The following is a 21,785-nucleotide window of genomic DNA, read 5'->3' as shown; positions in this document are numbered from 1 at the left end:
GTGCGACCCCATAGACAGCAGCCCACCAGGCTCCCCCGTCCCTGGGATTCTCCAGGCAAGAACACTGGAGTGGGTTGCCATTTCCTTCTCCAATGCATGAAAGGGAAAAGTGAAAGTGAAGTCGCTCAGTTGTGCCCGACTCTTAGCGACCCCATGGACTGCAGCCTACCAGGCTCCTCCATCCATGGGATTTTCCAGGCAAGAGTGCTGGAGTGGGTTGCCATTGCCTTCTCCGGAGTAGTGATGTTAAGTTACAGTAATATCAATGAAATTGTGGATTAGGTCCACTGCTGTAACATCTTGAATCTTTGGAATTATAGTTTCCCTCCTTGCCTAAATATGTGGGGGTGGTGGCGGAGGACTGCAGAAGTCCTATAGAAATATTAATTTATGGACTAGGGAAGAGCTGTTTGATGTGCTTTAAATAGAAGCATCTGGTCAAGTATTCATTCCTGCACCAAGCAACAGTCTTCGTTTCCTCTGTGGGACCTTGAAGGGACAATGTGTTGGAGAAGAAACTATTAGACTTAATTGTTTCTCTTGATGCCAGCCTCTTCTTGAGTGAACTGTTCCCACTTGTATCTCCCTGCTGAGGAAGCAGTCTTGCATTTTTCCTGAGCAGGTGAGCATCCGGTCATCATAATTAATTGGATCAAGAATGCTTACCTCACCCAAGGACAGCAAGTGAACAGGTATTTTAAAACATACTTACGATGTCCCAAGATGAGGTCTTATCGTTTTTGTTTAAGCATCCTGCCAGTAAGCAATATTATGCTCCATATACAGGAGAGTGTAAAAAAAAAAAAAAATCCTGCTTATCAATACAAACCAACTCTCTGAGGACTCTTATAATTCTTGATGAGTCACTGAAGGGAGTAGTTCTACAGAGGGATGGTTCTCTCCACTTGAAGAATAGCCATCCTCCAGAAGTAGAGAGTGGAATCCATAATCATGACTCACTTCTGGGTCTTGGCTGGCTTCTCCGGCTTCTCATTGTATGGAATGACAAGGTCAATGGCAGATTCCGGCTTTTGGAGGAGAATTCCCAACTTGATCTTAATCTCCTTGGCCCTGAAAAATGAGACATATGAGGGGAAAAGAACGCTGCATCAGCATAGCGATCTAAAAAAGATTTCTTTGCATATCAGAGAAACAAAAATGAAGAAAAAACCATTTCACTGTGGTGGTGGAAAGAATACTAAAATAGAAATTGGGTTACATAAATTCTAATAACATTTATCAAGCTCTTAATACATCCCTGGATAATACGTGTTATCTCATTTTAATCTCAATTGTTTCATATGTATTTTTTCACATATGTAGCAGACAGTATAGTATTCCCACTTTACAGATGAAGAAACTAATGACAGAGAATTCAAATAACTTAAGATAACCCAGCCAGTATGTGATAGAAATGGACCTCACCCCAAGCTGTCTGATTTTAAATTCACAAGTGCAACTCACTGTATTGCCTACCAGGGCTCTGGTCCGGGCTCTGGTCCTACCTCTGCCACTAATTAGACACGTAACATTTGGAAAAAGGTAATCATTTTTTTTTTTTTTTTATTGCCAGACCTCAGTTCCCTCATCTGTAAAATAACAGTTAACCTAGATGTTTCCTTTAGCCATTTCCAGCTATAAAGTTAAATTATTCTGCTTTATGATTAATTCTCTATAAAATGTTCTTTTATATGCATTTGATTTTCTGCACCCCCTTGCCCATTGTTCCACAGTGGCTCTTGTAGCAGCATCGTCTATGCAGAAAGCCTTCAGTAGATGAGTATTAATTATCAATGGACTGACTGTAACAGCATTATACTACTCCTTTCTGTCTTCAACATTTTAGTGAATACATGTGGTCCGAAGTCTGGGTACTTCTCCATCCTAGGATACAACTCTTTTTATGCCCAGTTTCAAAACTAACTTCCTAAATTACTCACTATTTTCTCACAAGTCTGAATTTATAAAGCACCAAGCAGATCTTAAAAATGAATCCATATGACAAGCCATTGTATATTGAGAGAGACCCAAAAAGCTGTCCTCTCACTGCCACCTTAGCACTTCACTCATGCTTTTAAGATATGGTTTATCATATTGCAGGACTTCCTGGTGGCTCATCGGTGAAGAATCTACCTGCGGGTATAGGAAATGCAGACTTGATCTCTGTCTGGGAAGATCCCCTGGAGAAGGAAATGGCAAGCCACTTCAGTATTCTTGTCTGGGAAAATCCTACGGACAAGAGGAGCATGGCAGGCTACAGTACACGAGATTGCAAAGAGATAGGCGTGACTTAGCGACTGAACAATTATCATATTGCATTATGGTTACTGACTTATGTGTCTGTTTCCCAAGCTGGATATAAGACCTCTTTGCAGGAGGGAATTGAGTCTTAAATACCTTTTAACTCCAGTGTATAGCACGAAGCTTGGCAGCATAGTCAACTTTCAAAAATATTTGCCAAAGTGAACTAAACATATCTTGATTTTTGTTCCTTACAAATCTGCTAACATTTATCTCCCAGTCAATGCTGATCATAATCAAAGTCTCAGAGAGCTGTAATGGGATTGTGAAGTCATGTTGTGGTCTGATAGAATTGTGTTACTATAAACACACTTTCTTCATCCATTCACGTGAAAATGGTACTGAGGCAATTAAAAAATATAAAATACATGAGATTAGCAATTATGGCCACTAGGGAGAAAAAGGAAATATACTGTATAACTTTATAAAATCATAGATAATCAATCATATCATAGGTTCCTTTAGTACAGTAAATGTGATTTTGGAATTATTGGTCACTCTCACAGTGTCTCTTCCTTTTCAGTTCTTCCTGCTTCTCTTCTTTCCCTGGGACCCACTGTCTGGCATAAACCAACTCAGGTACCACACTATAGCAGCCTGAACTCAGCTGTGTACAACATTATGGCTGAACTGAGAATGTTCTGCTAAGCGAGCTTATATAAAACATGAGAAGAAGAATAAGCATCAGTTTGATTCCAGACTTTCTAAGTTGCTTAAATTATCTAATGTTTAGTTTTTTGCCTAGAAACTGGGACTAATAAAATAGTACATACTCATAGAATTTTGTGATGATTTAATACACTAATGCATGTGAATCCCTTAGAGCAGCATTTGGCATGTAATACTGCTGCTTCAAAGTTAGTTCTAACTACACAATCATTCTTTTCCAGCCAAATTCAAGCCATGTTCCCTAGCTTTGAGTACCAAAGTAAAATATTCAAAAACTTCCCACATGTTACTAAGAATTAATACATCCACTTCCTCCCATATTCTACCTCTAGAGACAAGAACTGCCAATTTTATATTTATCTGAAGGAAGAAAACAGTATTTGGCTGTGAAAATGCTGGCCGTGTGTGTGGCTGCCCTCTGCTGGCCAGTGTGTAGAACTACAACCAGAAACACTAGGCTCACCTTTTCATCAAGACAGGATAACCTACTTAGACCTTGAAGAGTTCCATCCAGGATACCTCTCCTCCTGGTCCCATAAGCCCCTCACTTCCTGACCATAGGAGAAGGCATGAAGCAATTGTTTCACTTGACCCAATAGTTCACTCACCAATATTTAGATAAAGATTATCTGTGCTGTGCTTATTTGTGTCCGACTCTCTGCGACCTCATGGACTACAGCCCAACCAGGCTTCTCTGTCCACGGGAATTCTCCAGGCAAGAATGCTGAAGTGGGTTGCCATGCCCTCCTCCAGGGGATCTTCCCAATCGAACCAAGGTCTCCTGCATTGCAGGCAGCTTCATTGCCATCTGAACCACCAGGGAATGGTTCTCATGTTTTGCTTTTCCCACCTCTCAACTTCTATATCTTTTTCTCTTTTGCTCCACTTGCATTTGTAAAAAGGCAGAGAGATATTTGTGTTTGATTGCCTAGTGAAAGAGTAAGCTGGACACAAAGAGGTTATTAGAATGAAGGTGTTGAACATTTTCAGATTTCGTTTATTCATTCCTAATTTGCTCCTTGATCGTGTTTACTGTGGCATCAGTATGTAGAAAACAAACACTCAGAGAGATTTGCCTTTACCTGCAAGGTGCTGACAGCCTATTGACGTCTCAAGCTTGTGAACAAGAACAGTGGCTGTTCAAGAAGAAGGCAGCAGAGCATGGTGGAGGAGCCCAGCACTCACGAGGAGGAGCCAGGAGGGCTTCTCAGAAAAGGCAAGGGTGGAATAGCAGTCAGCAAGGTGGGCGAGAAAAGGCTGGGACTTCCGGGGTAGGAAGAGAATGTTCATATCATTTGAAAGCATTAGTCGCTCAGTCGTGTTCGACTCTTTGTGACCCCATGAACTGTAGCCCTCCAGGCTGCTCTGTCCATGGAATTCTCCAGGCAAGAATACTGGAGTGGGTTGCCATTCCCTTCTCCAGGGGATCTTCCTGACCCAGGGACTGAGCCTGACTCTCCCACGTTGCAGGCCGATTCTGGACTGAGCCACTAGGGAAGTCCATTTGAAGGTATGCAAAAGTGCTTATCCATTGCTTGAGTGTAAAGTAACTGGAGAGAGCAGAAAGCAATATTGATGAAGTCTGTTCACTCTGTCTCCCCTTCCTGATAGAAGGATGGATGAGAGAGGAACCTCTGTATACTATGCAGCCTTCAGCAAATTCTGTATGAAAGACCGAAAAGAGGTAAAATTATTGAAAGTTGGCTTCAAAGAGGTGGCATCCTATCTTATAAACCTGTTTCAAATTTTTCTTTGCTAACTCTTTCAGATGCATTTACTCATTTAAAAATACTGTCTATAAACAGTGGTTAAATTCTCCCAGACATCCTACAAAAGCCTTTTAAAACCAGAGTGAATCAGAACCCTTGTACAATTTTATCTATATCATTATTTAAACTTGTCTTTTTGAAAGATAGTCTGGAAATCAACTGCAATTTATAATATTGCCTATAGAAAATCATATTTCACTTCCTCAAAGTAGAGAAACACACGAGAACATAAAATTCCTCTTTTCCTCATACTTGCCCTGGGGATGTAAGGGAGAAAGGAGATGCAGTGCTTCAGAAAATACTTCTTTCTATGTTTAGTGTAGGTTCCAATGTATGATGTTAAAATGTCAGGGCACTTGAGAAGTCTGTTTGATTGAATTAGGGTTTTGAGAGAATACAGAGAGTGAATAATATTACTGTTTTTCTTATAAAACAATAAAAGTTTAAAAGCTGAACAGTTCAACTGATGCTGAGGTATAAACCACTTGAAATACCTTACTCTTTTTGGAAGAATAAACAGCGTTACTACATTTGTTTTTCTCAAGATTCCTGGATTACTTTCACCCCTTCTTCCCCACCATAATGACACACACAGATATGGGAATGAAACAACAACAACGGGAAAATCAAGCAGAACAAAAGCTCAAACCTTTCTATTTATTTTCCCCTTTAAAACACAAGGCTTCCCTGTGGCTCAGCTGAATCTGCCTGCAATGTGGGAGACCTGGGTTGGATCCCTGGGTTGGGAAGATTCCCTAGAGAAGGGAGAGGCTACCCACTCCAGTATTCTGGCCTGGAGAATTCATAGACTGGATAGTTCATGGGTTTGCAAAGATTCAGACACGACTGAGCAACTTTCACTTCACTTTAAAGGCAAGCTTGAATGTATCTGACATTCATTTAATGTCAAAACAACTCCATCCAGAGGAGGAAACTTTCTAATGTGACTTCACCTCAGTCCTTGGCTCTATTTGACCGCCCACCAGGCAGTTTTCCTAGCTTTATTACATTAAGGCTTGTTAACAGGAATCAAGTCATATCGCCTCTTGTCTCACCCCCAACCTTGCTATCTTTGGTTTTACAAAGAAAAACTTGTTTTGAAATAAAATCATTGGAAATGCCTGGGTGAAAATTTTAATTAAGGGTTCAGAGGAAGATAATATTTTCCCTAGATTACTCACATTACTGATTTCAAACTGAAAAGAGTTTGAATAATTGTATGGTTGTGAAATTTTAAATCCGTCCCTTGTGTGGGTATGTTTTCAGAAGGCCCTGGGCCGCTTCAGTCCTTCCGACTAATTGGTGAATTGAGGGAAAGCTGTTACCTTAAAAGGTGAGTAAGTGTGGAAAACAGTACAAGCAATCACTAAAACAAAAATGTAGCAGAATAAAAATGCATATTTTAATTATGTTCAAATAAACTCTGTCAATAACCAACTATATATAAAGTCCTGTGCTGGGTGTTTCAAGGGTTACAAAGACGTCCCTTGTCTAAGAGACACGTGGGACAGGTGAGTGTTAGACACATACGTGTAAATTATTTGCTACATACTTTGCTAATCATGGATAAAAGTGGAGGGGATATATTAAAAAAAAAAAAAAAAAAAAGTAGGCCCTAGCCTCAAGGAGCTCCAATGTGATAACGTGAAAACCATATAATGGCAGGCACGTGCTCCAACAGCTGCTCCTACTGTATTCTCTAGAGCCCTCTGTATTGTTCATTTGTGGTCTTTGTCAATTTACATTATATCTCTGCATATTTATTTGAGTACCATCTGTCCCTCTCCCACTAGAATGTCAGGTCCCAAGAGGGTTAATATCTGTTTTGTTCACAACTTCAGGTTCAGTACTTAGCCCAGGGCCAGGCACTTAACAGGCCTGTAATAAGGATTTACTATGTAAAGCGATGAATCAGTAAATGAATGAATAAATTGCTAGGTTATAGTAAAACTGCATTTTGGAGTGGGTGGGTGAAATCCTGGGATGAAGCACAGAAGAAGTCATCAAGGACTAAGCTGTTTCTGCTTTGGTTAACTGGGGAGAGGTTAGAGTCATTAAATGACTAGAAGGTCTCTCACTGAATTCAATTTCTGTCTGAGAAGTTGGAAACAGACAAGTGAGGGCTCAAACTGAGTCTGCTCTTCAGTCCCTCACACCAGGTAGAAAAGGCAGGCAGAGTAATTACAGTCATTAACAGTCTGACTAGAATCCATTATGAGGCCACAGTTTATCAGGTTTTACTTAAACAGAAGTAGCCGCGAGGCACGGACTAGTTCTGAGGTTGGATGTATGTTTTAAACAGCCAGGAAAGAAGACAGGATGGAAGAAAATCAGGAAGTATAGGACAGGATTTTACAATACATTTCCAAAAGAAGTGTTCTAACCTGTCCCCTATCAAGGACAATCCAATTTTAAGCCAATCCAACTTAGATCTGTGTTGCAGACTTATATTTGTGCTGCCGGACACAGGAAGGTGAGCTCATCAGTGAAGCACGTCTGTTCCCTGCTGCTGCCTCCTGAAGAAACACTACAAACCTTGTTTCTACAGGGGCAAAAAGGACATGACCTTTCTTGGTTCCAAAAAGAAATGTAATAAATACCCATGAAAGATAAATAAAAGTTCCTCAAGCACTGATTTGCAATAAGATCACAGCTGGAGAGTACTGGCAACCGGATCTGAAAGCAGAGGAATAAAGGAGCTCTCTGAGTTCTTGCTGCCGAGATCCGAGTCCTGTAGACAGAACCCCAGCAGAGGCTGATGGAGAGAAGGGGGCCCAGGGTGTGTGTTCACTGTGCTGAACCCACCCATAGAGATTCATTTGGTTCAAGACTGGACAAGCCCTTGTTTCAATGAACAAGCTGTTCATTGAAAACTTGTTATCAGTAGAGTTTGTCTCTCATGAGAGACAAGGGTGATCTTGAAAAACCTCAGAAGAACATAAGGAAATATCACTGGAAAATCAGGTCAATTCTCAAACTCCACAGGATCCCCCTTAAAATCAAGATTGATTCTCACGTGCAGGGAGAAGGCCCTCCAGGGTCATTTTGGTGGAAAGAGAATGTATAATTTTGGCATCTACCATTTTCCTGAAATAACCTTCTTCTATCTGAACTAAAGAAAATCCACTCGTTGCTCATCAGAAAGTGGAAGAGTAATTTACTAATGCACTGAGATACCATGTTAAAATATGCATTTATTTTTTTACCTGACATATATTATTAATATTATACATTGTGGAAAATGACTCTGGGTTACTTAATATGAAATACTCCTTAGTGGTCCAAATGATAGAATGATGAAGAAAATGCTAAAGCATACACAGTATTATTATTACTTATGCATTAGGATATAACTCCAAAGTGACAGCTCCGTTTCCAGACACAATTGAATCATCCTTGGTAGCGCTTTAAGTTCTCACTTATATTAAATCAGTTAAATAGCCAGCACTGTCACACTATAAGATGGCTAAAAAAAAATTGAATTGACAACGTCAGTTGTGCTCAATGGATACATAATACATTTGTCTATTGTAACCTCTCAACATTTAATGTTTTCTGATCTCTTCATTGGGCTTCCCAAGTGGCTCAAGTGGTAAAGAATCCACCTGCTAATGCAGGGGACCCAAGACATTGGTTCGATCTCTGGGTGGGGAAGATCCCCTGGAGAAGGAAATAGCAATCCACTCCAGTAACTGTTGCCTGGAAAATCCCAGGGACAGAGGAGCCTGGCGGGCTACAGTCCATGGGGTCACAAAGAGTCGGACATGACTGAGCACACACACATGCACACATGCACACACGCACATACTTTCAGTAAGTTCTCGTAATAACAGCTACTTTCATTCTAATGCTCAAGTTCTTAACTGCCCCAGATTAACTCAGCATCAGGGCCCTAGACAGGCAACTGCAGTAACAGACTATGGACCTCGTCTACAAGCTGACTGACTTTATTTCATAGATTCACATTGAGATAGAAAAGACTGGCCTTAGTAGCTTCTCCTTTTGCTCACTTATTTATTCAACAAATTAAAAGTATGTTTATTAAATGCTTGCCATGTGCCATAGACTATTACAGGTTTTGAAATTCTTGTGAAACATAAAGACAAGATCTTCTCACAGAGTTTACGTTTCAGTGGGGTGAGACAAACACAAAATCAGGAATCCAAACAGTGAAATGAAAACTTTCAGCTGCTTGTAATTGCTACCGTGTGACACTGTGTAAGCATTAGCTTCAACTATTTGCCCTAATTGCAGTGGTCAGCAGGCTTTTGAAAAAGCCCACGGGGTGGCTGCTGTAGGTGCCTTAGTTGTCCTTACAGAGGGCAGACCCCATCAGATGCCTTGTCAATTACCAGAGCACGTTAGAAGTGAGTTTTTACTCATAGATTTGTTCATTAGAGAATGGGCTCTCTACAGTCACAACGATAGTCAAGTCATTTGTACTGGTGATACTATTGTGGAAACTCACATCCACCCCATAGAAAGGCTGCTGCTGCTGCTGCTGCTAAGTCGCTTCAGTCATGTCCAACTCTGTACGACCCCATAGACGGCAGCTCACCAGGCTCCCCCGTCCCTGGGATTCTCCAGGCAAGAGCACTGGAGTGGGTTGCCATTTCCTTCTCCATGCATGAAACTGAAAGTGAAGTTGCTCAGTCGTGGCCGACTCTTAGCAACCCCATGGACTGCAGCCTACCAGGCTCCTCCATCCATGGGATTTTCCAGGCAAGAGTACTGGAGTGGGGTGCCATTGCCTTCTCCCATAGAAAGGTTATAAGGATGTAAATAGCTCTTCCCTCTTATAGATGGCAGCTGTGACTTCATTCCTAAGTAGTCCTATATCCCCTTGATTCAGAGGTTTCTTGTTGACTGATACCAGCTACAAAGGTATTAGAATCCCACCTCAGGGGCCTCCCTGGTAGCTCAGGGATAAAGAATACACCAGCCAATGCAGGAGACAGAGGTTCTATCCCTGGTCTGGGAGATCCCATATGCTGAGGAGCAACTAAGCCCATGTGCTACAAATACTGAGCCTGTGCTCTAGAGACGTGGAGCCCCTGTGCCCCAAGTACTGAAGCCTGCGCACCCCAGAGCCCATGCTCCACAGTAGGAGAAACCGCTGCGATGAGAAGCCTACGTGCCAAACTAAAGAAAAGCCTGCAGCAATGAAGGCCCAGCACAGCCAAAAAAAAAAAGGATCCCAGCTCAGAATTTTATTGTCAGGGTGAAATTTTCCTGCAAGTTATAGTCAGAGCACAAAGAATAAGCCTTTATTAAAAGTACAGAACAAGTTGTGTACATATTTTGCACCAATGTTAACAATTATATGCCTAAGTAAGTATGGAACGTTGGGTTTCATTATACATATGATGATCTTGCTTTTATAAGCTGGTAGTGAAGCTGTGCAGAAAGAACTAAGCATCATCCACCACTAACCAGTAATAGCTAGCTACAGTTATCTACAAGAAGAACCTAAGAGTGACAGGAATAAGTTGATTTAGACTAGTTTTCAACAGCCACTTAGAATCTATGGCACCTTAGGCAAGTTATATAATGTCTCTTGGCCTCAGTTACATCATCTGCAAAATGAGGAAAACATTACTACGTATGTGCTGTGAAAAGTTTCCATGTGGTATGTATGAGATGATGCATGCAAAAGTTAGCTCAGTGCCTAGCACATACATGGCATGCAATGCATGGCAACCATCATCATTATCTCTACTTATTTAACACCCATCTTGTTTCGCCTAGTATTACAGTTTATAGCAGTTACTTTTAACTTCTGGGATATTAGTATTTGATTTCATTAAGCTCCTTTTCTCTTCATGGGATGAGTGAATTATATGCCCTAAACACTACTTTCCTGGTGAAATCACAAAGATACTAAAGCCTGAGAACTGGGAAAAGTCAGAAGCAATTTCTGGTGACTCTATACTGGGGAAGATAGAAGGAAAGCTCCACGTTGAAAGCCAGGAAGATATTTGGGCTGCAAAGCAATGATGAAAACAGAAAGTGAGGCCCTCACTCACTTAGAGGCAGTTGGGGAAAGTCTTCCTTTGTTTGTTCCCTGTCGGTCAAATGCAGGCTGGGCATGGGAAGATCCATAGAGCCTGATGATGCGTTCTCTTCCTCGGTCACTTGAGGGAGAAACACATTCTGTCTCTCCACACCCCTGATATTTCCACGTGTCACTGGACTTTCATTCTAATCACATGATCCCTGAATCTAGGTGCAAGGACTCTAGCTGTGGGCAAGAGTTCCCTCCTCATGGTACGCAGGCAGAGAACAAGTGGTCTGCAGCAACTCTTAAAGATAATCGTGATAACATATAAAATGTTAATGAATTGAGGTGTCAGTTCATGCTTTTCTATACTAATAGTTTTTCTTCTGACCTTCAAGATTGTAGGTGCTTCTTGAAAGGATTTGTGCTTTCTTACTTCTGAAGGAATTGTGCTGTAAGGCCCAAAGCAGATATTGATTGAAGATAATATCTCATTTCTAGCTTTTGTTTTCCAAGACCCTAAACTCTCTGGGGAGATACACAGGCTTGATCCTCAAGAGAAATGTTGCTTTTGATGAGTGATAAAGAAAGAGGCAGAGAAACAGAGGGGAAAAGACAGAATCTTTGAGACAAGTTTACAGGACTCTGGTTTAGGGTTCTTTAGCTGATCAACACCCCCACTCTCCCCTGCCACACACACACATTTGTGGGACTCCAGGGAAATGCCAGTATCACAGACAGGGACAGCTATATGGTGCTCATAACGAGACGACCTTTTTAGTCCTGGAGCTCCCGGCTTCACTCAAGCTAATACCCAGACACAAACAAGATTCTTGGAATGACTTCAGGGCATTATGATGCTTCAAAAAAGAACATTGAAACATGTAAAATATCATGTAAGAAACGAGTTGCCAGCCCAGGTTCGATGCACGATACTGGATGCTTGGGGCTAGTGCACTGGGACGACCCAGAGGGATGGTATGGGGAGGGAGGAGGGAGGAGGGTTCAGGATGGGGAACACATGTATACCTGTGGCAGATTCATTTTGATATTTGGCAAAACTAATACAACTATGTAAAGTTTAAAAATAAAATAAAATTAAAAAAAAAAAGATATAAATAACGATGTTGTTGTTGTTGTTCAGCCACTAAATTGTGTCTGACTCTTTTCAACCCTATGGACTGTAGCATGCCAGACAGACTCCTCTGTCCTCCACTGTCTCCTGGAGTTTGCTCAAATTCATGTCCATTGAGTCATAAATAATGATATCTGCCTTTTGAAAATTGTTCAAAAGTCATCCTTCTATAAGTGTGAAAAAAAAAACCCTTAAAAAAAACAGGAAGCATTCAAGAGAACTTACTAACCATATGGTTGATGAAACCATGGAAACTGAGCTAAATGTGGCCAACTTTCCATTGCTGAAGAAAATTCACCAAGAAAAGACAAAACCAGCTGTTGTGGATAAGCTCTAAGTCATATGACATCTGGATCAGTCCAGATGATTTCATAAGATACTTTCCAGATCTCGAGTTCCTTATTGCAGTCACAAGCAACATGTTGGATTGTGTTCAATCTTTCCCCTGCCCTTGGCAGAGAAAATACCCAACTCCTAACTGTGGCAAAACTCCCATCTCAAGTTATATAACTGAAAGAATTTGCCAAGCAAGTAGGCTACAGGTCAAAGAGGCTGTTATGAGAGAGAAAGTGAAGTGAAACTCTTCCCAGGAGAATCTGGCTAATGCCAAAATTAAGCAATTTTTTTCCTAAAAGGCATTAGCCAGTATAGCACAGTGGTTAAGGGAATGAAGGCTGAAGTCAAACTGACCAGATTTATCTTACTATGTGTATGACTTTTGGCAGATTTCTAAACCTTACCTTGCTTCAGTTTTCTCATCTATAAACTAGAGATACTAATGATACCTACCTCAAAAGTTTTTCATGGTGAAGAAATTAGTTATTTTATATGAGATGCTTATAGTATTGCCTAGCACAGACAATGGAATCCATAAATGACAGGGACTATTATTATTATTTACTAACTCCTGTGCTAATGAAGGAACATGTCTAGCTTATTTACACACAAAAAAGACAACTGTCAACATATAACAGTAGGAAGGAAACTTAGGAAAGAGTGAACAGTAACATTTACCATTGACTAAACCCTGTTTTCAACTCTGTCACTAATTTGCTGGGTGAGCTTAAGAAATTTGGGTTCTCTTGTCTTCAGTCAAAAATAAGGAGAGAGGAAGGAAACAAGTTTAGTGAGAAAACCTGTAATATCTTCTTTAGCTATTATAAACTAAGACTTCAAGATTATCATACTCAACATCTTGAGAATATAAATGAGAAAGCCAGGACTTGAGATGTGAAATGACTTGTGAATGGTACCATGGATTCCTTTTCTCTTCCATCCTCCTTCCCAACATCTCATCAGTTCAGTTCAGTTCAGTCACTCAGTCGTGTCCGACTCTTTGACACCCCACAGACTGCAGCGCACCAGGCCTCCCTGTCCATCACCAGCTCCCAGAGTTTACTCAGACTCATGTCCACCAAGTCACTGATGCCATCCAACCATCTGATCCTCTGTCATCCCCTTCTCCTCCTGCCTTCAATCTTTCCCAGCATCAAAGTCTTTTCAAATGAGTCAGTTCTTTGCGTGGCCAAAGTATTGGAGTTTCAGCTTCAGCATAAGTCCTTCCAATGAATATTATCCCAACATCCCATGTTTATCTATAATTAGAATGTTCTCCTTCTCATAATTTACAAAATCTGTGATTCACATTTGACTGTCTTCTTCATTTCCAATAGCTAATCGGTCACAAATGTTGTTCAATCTTCCTAGAAAATTCTTTTACGTGTGCTTTTTCTTCTCCATATCTAAATTTAGCACCTTTCTCCAGGCCTGAACTAGGATTCCCACCTCACCATTTCCATCTTTCTACTTGAATGTATCCTACACTCACTACCAGAGTACAATTTTCTCCTTGTTTGTAATGGCTTTCTAGTATTTACGATGATTCTCAAACTTGAATATGCACCCCAGTCACCAGCATGTCTGGTTAAAACACAGATTTCTCAGACTCATCCCAGAATTTCTCATTCAAGAGGTCTGAAGTGGGGCCAAATATATAAATTCTCTGCTCCCAGGACCACACTTTGGAGTATCTCTGATCAACTGTATCAATTTCAAACATCACTTTCTAAGCTTCTTTCCCTTAGTTCCCCAAAACTACTTGTGTACCTAATCCCAATGGCCAACTCTTTAACCCCCAAGCACACAATCTCTGCCTTCTTCCACTCATGTGATGATTAAAACTCTTCTAATGATCGAAGACCAAAACGATCTCATTTTTTAAATCCTGAAACCTCCGTAACTACTCCAGTCTGTAATGATTTATCTCTTCTCTAACATCAGATCACAAAACAGAGGCATATTTGATGGAGCTTACAGAGCTTTTAATTTGCTCTTCCCTTGTTTTAAAAGTAAAAAACTAAGGTTTGTATAAGATCTTATCCTTAGATCTCCAGTAAGTTATGGAGCAAAGGATAGAATGCTTTTCTTCGGCTGAACTTATGGACAGAACATTTTCACCCAATTACTCTAGTTTCTCATCAATGCATATCTAAGAGTTCCACGTATATGTACTCCCAGTGAGATAATAAGCTCATTGATGGTGGGGGCCATTTTTTACTTCCTTGGTTTCCCAAAGCATCTTGAAAATAATTAAGTACTTTAAAGTTGCTTTAACTCCTAGGATGGTGTAAAGGATAAAAGTACAAGTATATACTAGTTTGTTTATATTATCTTACTTACTAGCTAAGTGACTTTGGGCAAGTTACTTAAATTCTAAGCTTCCAATTTTCTACATAAAATTGATAATATAGTTGATAATATAGTTGATTAATATATTGATAATATAATATAGTGATAATATAGTTCCTACCTCATTTATGTGTATATACATATGTCTATATATGTTGATCATTTGCTCAGTCATGTCCTATTCCTTGCAACCCCATAGACTCCAGCATGCCAGGCTTGTATTTTACACTATCTCCTGAAGTTTGTTCAAAGTCCTCTTGGTTGAGTCGGTGATGCCATCCAACCATGTCATCCTCTGTCCCCCCCTTCTCCTCTAGCCCTCAATCATATATATCATTCCCAAGCATCATATATATATATATATATATATATATATAGAGAGAGAGAGAGAGAGAGAGAGAGAGAGACACACACACACACACACATAGACATATATATATATATGTGTGTGTGTGTGTGTGTGTGTGTGTGTATAATGGAGCTAAATATGTCAAGGCATTAACATGTTTAGGAAAGAAATTTGTGTGCTAAGTTGCTTCAGTCACGTCTGACTCTTTGTGACTCTATGGACATGTAGGCCGCCAGCCTCTGTCCGTGGAATGCCCAGGCAAGCGTAGGTTGCCATGCCCTCCTCCAGGGGATCTTCCCGACGTCTCCTGCATCAGCAGGAGGGTTCTTTACCATTAGGGCCAACTGGGGAGCGCCTAGGAGAGCTCTTACCACATATTAAATATTCCTTAAATATTTCTTATTACTATTACTGTTCTACCATGTTTGTTCTACTATCCTATCACAGAAACTTGCACCTGGCTTTTGGAAAACAAATGCTTATTAAATAAATAGACTAGAATAGAATTCAACAAAGATCCTTTTGACTGACATACAAGATATGCTCCTTTCAGAAGGTTTCCACCTTGAAATAATGCAACTCATTCTGAAAGCACAGAGAATATACATTTCTGGGCAACGATCCCACAGAGAGACAAAGAAAGCAAATTGGAAGGCCTTTGCTGCTGCCTCCCACAGCTCAGAGTTATATTAGAATATCACCAGCCTTGTGCTGCTATTTTAAAATGAAAAAAATAATAGTATTGTTTTTCCCAAGAACTGGTTACACCCTACCCAAGGATTCCCATGGAAATTGAGAAAATTCCCATGGTTTTATGGCCTGTCTCTGACATAGTCATCGCTCAGAGTAGGTTATTAAGGGTAATGAGATAGTGGAGAGACAAGACAGACAGAGTAGAGGGCTTTTTTCCCACCTCTTTGACCTTCAATTTTCTGTCTTATTCGAAATATTGTTGGCAGGATTTCTGGACTTTCTGTAATTCATTTTGGAAGCCAGATAATAAACAGTGGGAAAATGGTCTTCAAGTTGAGGAAGACAGAAATTTGTGGTTTATTTTGAGTTCCAAAGGTGGAGGGGTCAGAAGCCATTCCCACGAGAGCCTCTCTGAACACTGGTGTGACCGTGGCTTTTGAACATCTCCATCTCATTCTGCTTTAAATTATAAAGAAGGACTTTCTAGAATGAAATTTTCTAGCTGTCCATGGACTCTAGTGGTTTTATATCTTACAAAAGCAGGAAATAAAGGTGGCAAAAAGGGGTACTGGAAAAGAAGGGAAAGAAAGAGGAGTAAGTAAAATTTACTTAAAACTTAATGAACATAAACATATAAATAACATCACTTAGTAAACTATGATTCTCAGAATTAATGTGTCCTCTGGTAATGAATTTATACAATAGACACAAATTCATTAGCTCAGATTATAAGAACACTTGGTCATTTGTCTTTGCCAAATTATTATGTGTGCAGCATAGCAATGACATAACCATGAGGAGTAAGAGGACTGTTACTTGTCTGAAGTATAGAAGTACATTTCAGACCATTTCTTCTCTCCTTCCCTCAATATATTGTAATAATACCCTATTATCTCAAGATTTCTAGTTTTAAGAGTTATCTATTTATTGCTTCACAAATTCATTTATCCATTCACTTATCATACTCTAATTGAGTAACCACTGTGTGTCAGGCACCATACCACACAGTAAGGAGAACGCTTTACAAAATTAATAAGAGATTGTTCCAGACCTTAAGCAGTTCCCATTTTACAAAGAAGATGTGTGTACGGTTGCCCCTGGTATGCATGGAAGACTGGTTCCAGGGCCATCCCCACTTCCCATGGATATCAAAATCTGCAAATGCTCAAGTTTCATATAAAATGGTGTGGTACTCACATATAACCTATACATAATCTCCTATATACTTTAAATCATCTCTAGATTACTTATATTACCCAATACAAAATACATGTCATGTAAATAGTTGTGAATACAATAGAAATGCTATGAAAACAGTTTGCCAGCATGCAGTAGATCCAAGTTTTGCTTTTTAGAGCTTCCTGGATTTTTTTCAAATACTTAAAAAAAAAATTATTGGAGTACAGTTGATTTACAATGTTGGGTTAGTTTCAGCTGTACAGCAAAGTGAATCAGTGATATGTATACACATATCCACTCTTTTTAATATTCTTTTCCCATATAGGCCATTAGAAAGTATTGAGTAGAATTCCCTGTGCTATACAGTAGGTCCTTATTAGTTATCTCTTTTATATATATAACTGTGTCTATGTCAATCTCAGTCTCCCAATTTATCCCTCGCCATAGTAACCATGACTTTGTTTCTTACATCTGCAACTCTATTTCTGTTTTGTAGATAGGTTCATCTGTACTTTTTTTTTTTTGATTCCACATATAAGTGATATCGAATGATATTTATCCTTCTTTGTCTGACTTACTTATTACTTTCTCTGTCTGACTTACTTTCTCTGTCTGATTCCCTGATAGGTTGAATCTGTAGAAGCTCCAGGGACTATGGGCCAACTATATACATGGATTTATTTGGGTGCAGCTATGACATGGTGCGGAGAAGGTAAGGGCAAGCCACTCCAGTACTCTTGCTTGGAAAATCCCATGGACGGAGGAGCCTGGTGGGCTGCAGTCCATGTGGTCGCTACTAGTCGGACACGACTGAGCGACTTCACTTTCACTTTTCACTTTCATGCATTGGAGAAGGAAATGGCAACCCACTCCAGTGTTCTTGCCTGGAGAATCCCAGGGACAGGGGAGCCTGGTGGGCTGCTGTCTCTGGGGTCGCACAGAGTCAGACATGACTGAAGCGACTTAGCAGTAGCAGCATGACATGGTGGAATGGTCCCAGGTTTGAAACTGGCACACCAGAACTCAGTGTATCAGTGTATGGAGTGTATCATCTGACCTTGGGCCAAACATTTAATTCATCTGTGTTTCTTTGTTGGCAAAATAGTGGTGTTGATAATATCTACCTTGCAGGGTTCGAATAAGAATTAATTTAGGTCACGTCAAGTACCCAACCAAATTTGAATCTGAGGAAAGCTGCTTAGGAAGTGATATAAAATACAAGGGAGATGAAAAAGCTCTGAGAGTTCAGTGGATGGAGAATCAGTTTCTCTTTGAGGGAGAAAAGAGAAGGCTTCTCAGAGGGTTGAGGTTTGAGGACATATGATTTAGCTGGACTCCTGTGTGACCAGGGAGGAGAGGTTATTTGTTTGGATCCCCAAAGCAGGTGCTCTTCCCCTGTCCTTCTCCCAGGTCCCCCAGAGATCCTTCCCAAAGTTTAATATGGAAGTCTCCATCTTCCTCATATATTTTCTAAATGTTCCAAAGAAACTTTTGAGGTCCATGCATATATCACAGGGGCATAATCTTGGAAACTTCTTTCCAGCATCCTTAGAGCATTCCCTCATTTTTCTCCCAATGAGCAATGAATTCTGATCTGAGGTATTCATGCATCGTGACTTGGTGAATAGGGATTCCTCCAACTGTGTGTTTATTGAGTTAGGAGTTACTAAGTTAGAAGTCTATATGTCAACATTTAGTTATCTAAATTTCCTCCCTGGACAAGTTATTCTTCTCTAATCTTGCTCCTTCTCTCCTAGACCCCAAAGCTCAAACTAGACATAGGGTCCTGTTGGCTTCATTATTATGGTGTAACTCTCTAGGAGTTATTATCTAGGGTCTTTTTTTTTTTCTCTAGAGTCTTGCATATAGCATTTACAGTTAGATTTTTTTTAATCAAATTAATTTGGTAACTATAAAACTATCAGGAAAGTCAGGATAAGGTGTTCTGACTTGACATCATCTGAGATTTCCCAAAGGAGAAGACCAGGTAAGACCAGATAAAGAGGAATAACCTCATTACCTACCCTAGGCAAACATATTCTGTCCGTAGTCCATTTGCTCCATCAACCCCAGGCTCAGAGGTGTTACCTGTGATCCTCCTTCTCTCCTGCTCCCTCTTACCTGCTGTCTCATTTGCTGTCAATTTTTTTTTTTTTTTTTGCAATGTGTCTTTCCATTTGTGTCCCTTTTCCATACTTCTTGTTTAACTCTGTATGGAGATGAAGGTAGTTTGTGGATGCAGACTCTTCTGATTTGGCTGCAAGGGTCTCTCAACATAAAAATAACTAAGAGAAATCATACACTTAGAGAAAGCACATGCTCCCCAGGTAACTAAATGTTTTACTGAATCCATATAATATATAACCCTATTTAGTGTTTATAACAATCCTGAGGGAAGTATAAATATTGTTTCCATCTTGCACTGACAAAAGGGAGTCACAGAGAGATTAAATGATCTGCCCCCAAATCACCCAGTAAATGAGTCAAGCTCACTTCAACTCCTGAGCTCTTAATTACTATGCAATATCACCTCTCTTATGAGTTCAGATGTTGTCATTGGCAGCTATAGGCATAGTTTTGTTAAATCATTTTTTTTCTTAAAGACTACAGTTTGTTTCCTAATCAACACCCTTTTGAAAGATGATGGCTTGTGTAAGAATAGATATTTTTAAAGTGTAGAAACAAAATTCATAAATTAAAGTTCATCAGACCAAATGAAATGAAGATGATAGGTAAATCCAGAGACCTTGAAGTATCTGCAACTGTAACTAGCTATGTGGTCTTGGACAAGTCACCAAAAAGTCTGGTAACATCACATCACATCTCAAGGGGCAGAATCTATGAATCTGGATCACTCAGACTTTATTATGTGTATACACATAATCAAAATTGTGCTAGATTCTCAATTCTACAACTGTCACAATTGTTGGTTGTCTTTGCTCATCTTGTCTTTTTCATTCTCTTAAGCTGGTATCCATCTGACAAAATATATTCCTTAAGTAGCTAATGAAAGCTACATATTCCTTTCCTTCAGCTGCAGTCCAGCCATCTGCACTCACATGTCAGCATAATTGCAAACAACAAGACCCTGTCTGAACCAGGAAGGGAGGCAAAGGTTAAGCTATTCTTAGAGGATCTGGAAGATAAAAACTAGAAGGCAATTGGAAAAAAAGTAATTTAAGGCTTTTCAAATGGTCAAATTTGAATTTTAAGACAATCCCAAGTTACAGAAAGTGTTTTTCTTCACTGTTGCCAGCTAAAGGAAAAAGTGTAAAATTCAACCCTGTGAAGAGAAGAAAAAATCCCCATTGATCTACAATGAATCCGTATGAAAGAAAAAATTGCTTCCTCCTAGACAATACAGACACTTTCAAGCTGTCTACATGGATCTCTGATTTCAACCAAGTTATCTTTTCTCCAAGTCATAAAAAAATCAGGTGTGTGGGGGTGTGCACATGTGCACAAGCATGCGTGTGTGTGTCCAAGTGATATACTATTTGGTCTTGGGGGATTCAGAAACAAAGTCCAAGACTCTGGAAACTTGTAATCAGAAAGCACCAGACCTTAGACAGTGGACTCTTCTGGGAAAGTCTGCAAGTCTTGGGACGCATTGTTGACCTTGTCCCAAAGTGCACAGGTCATTCAGTCCCATGCTCCTGTCGACCCAGATATCTCTTGAAAACTATTACTTAAAATAAGTTGCCAAATATAACAAACTACTTTGTTAATGAAACATCTTGATTCCTTCTAAACTTCCTGAATTCTCACAGACAAGTGCCTCATCAAGAAATATATGGTCTTCACAAAATTTGTCAAACAGTAGTAGCTTGACGAAACAACTCCACTCAGTTCACTAGCAATGCTGAGCACTTACGCAGTTTATCACTTTACGTTTTTCAAGTATTATATTTTGTCTCTTCTCTTCTTCTGAGTCTAATATGATAGTTCTAACATCTTTCTAGAATGTAGAGTTTAAGAATCTGAACACTATTTTATCTAAAGGGTTAGGTATTGTTTTGAGAAGTGTCTGGAGGAGCAGTTGGAAAAGAGAAAGGAAAGCATGCAGAATATAGAATAATGGTCTTAGCCTTATTTGCTGTTTATAAAGCCTGCTGATTATCAGGTATCTATGACCAAAGCATTAGCTGAATCTTTTCAATATTGCAATATTTCCTTTTTGAAAGAGAAGAAATGTCCGGCCAAGGTATTTTATCTCAGCATGCCAACTGAATAGTATGCTTTGCAAGGAAATACTTCATCTGGACTTTGCAAGAGAACGATGGTCAGGGTGATTAAGCCCAAAGTCACATGTGCCTTAGCTGTGTTGGTGATGCATGCATGCTATGATTCAGCTGGCCTCATCTATATATTTTCCAAGAAAGGCCCACTTTCTAATGCCTGGCTACAGGTAAGGTATATGTCCTCATTCTAGTCAGAAATTGCAGTCCCTGTGCATTCATGTGCCTGACCTGGATTCATGCCATCAGAAGCAGTATTCATGCCACTTTGAGAACTGCCTGTACTCCATGATCTACTCAACTGGTAGATGAGAACTGGCTCGTTATATAAAAGCCAAGAAACCCCGATTCACCCTTCTTATTGCAGCCTTCCTAGTGGCTCAGATGGTAAAGAATCTGCATACAATGCAGAAGACCCAGGTTCGATTCCCTGGTCAGGAAGTTCCCCTGGAGAAGAGAATGGCTACCCACACCAGTATTCTTGCCTGGAAAATCCCATGGACAGAGGAACCTGTTGGACTACAGTCCACGAGTTTGCGAAGAGTTGGACACAACTGAGCAACTAACACTTGATTAACACTTGAACTTCACTTCATGGCAGCCTCAGGATGGAAACTCACTGTTAAGTCAAAGGATGAGTCTCTTTCTGGGCAGCTTTCAGAAGAGCCTGAGTGGGCCACCAATTCCACTCCCTGGAGAAACACGTGACACAGTGTGAAGGCGTCAGGAGCACCGTGCACCAAAGGTGAGGTGTGTTTGTGTCTTT

General features: G+C 40.1%; 1 protein-coding gene across 1 annotated transcript in view; it reads right to left on the bottom strand.

Annotated features, from left to right (window-relative positions):
• RGS5 (regulator of G protein signaling 5) overlaps positions 1-21,785 on the bottom strand; it is a 56,862-nt gene that overhangs the window by 26,696 nt on the left and 8,381 nt on the right. Inside the window, exon 2 of the mRNA XM_027527148.1 lies at positions 961-1,071. Within this exon, the coding sequence (XP_027382949.1) occupies positions 961-1,071 (111 nt within the window). The remainder of the gene's footprint in view (positions 1-960; positions 1,072-21,785) is intronic.

The sequence above is a fragment of the Bos indicus x Bos taurus genome, chromosome 3, assembly GCF_003369695.1.
Source record: "Bos indicus x Bos taurus breed Angus x Brahman F1 hybrid chromosome 3, Bos_hybrid_MaternalHap_v2.0, whole genome shotgun sequence".
Lineage (NCBI taxonomy): Eukaryota > Metazoa > Chordata > Mammalia > Artiodactyla > Bovidae > Bos > Bos indicus x Bos taurus.
The sequence above is the reverse complement of the archived record's forward strand: the minus strand, read 5'-3'. Positions and strand labels throughout refer to the sequence as shown.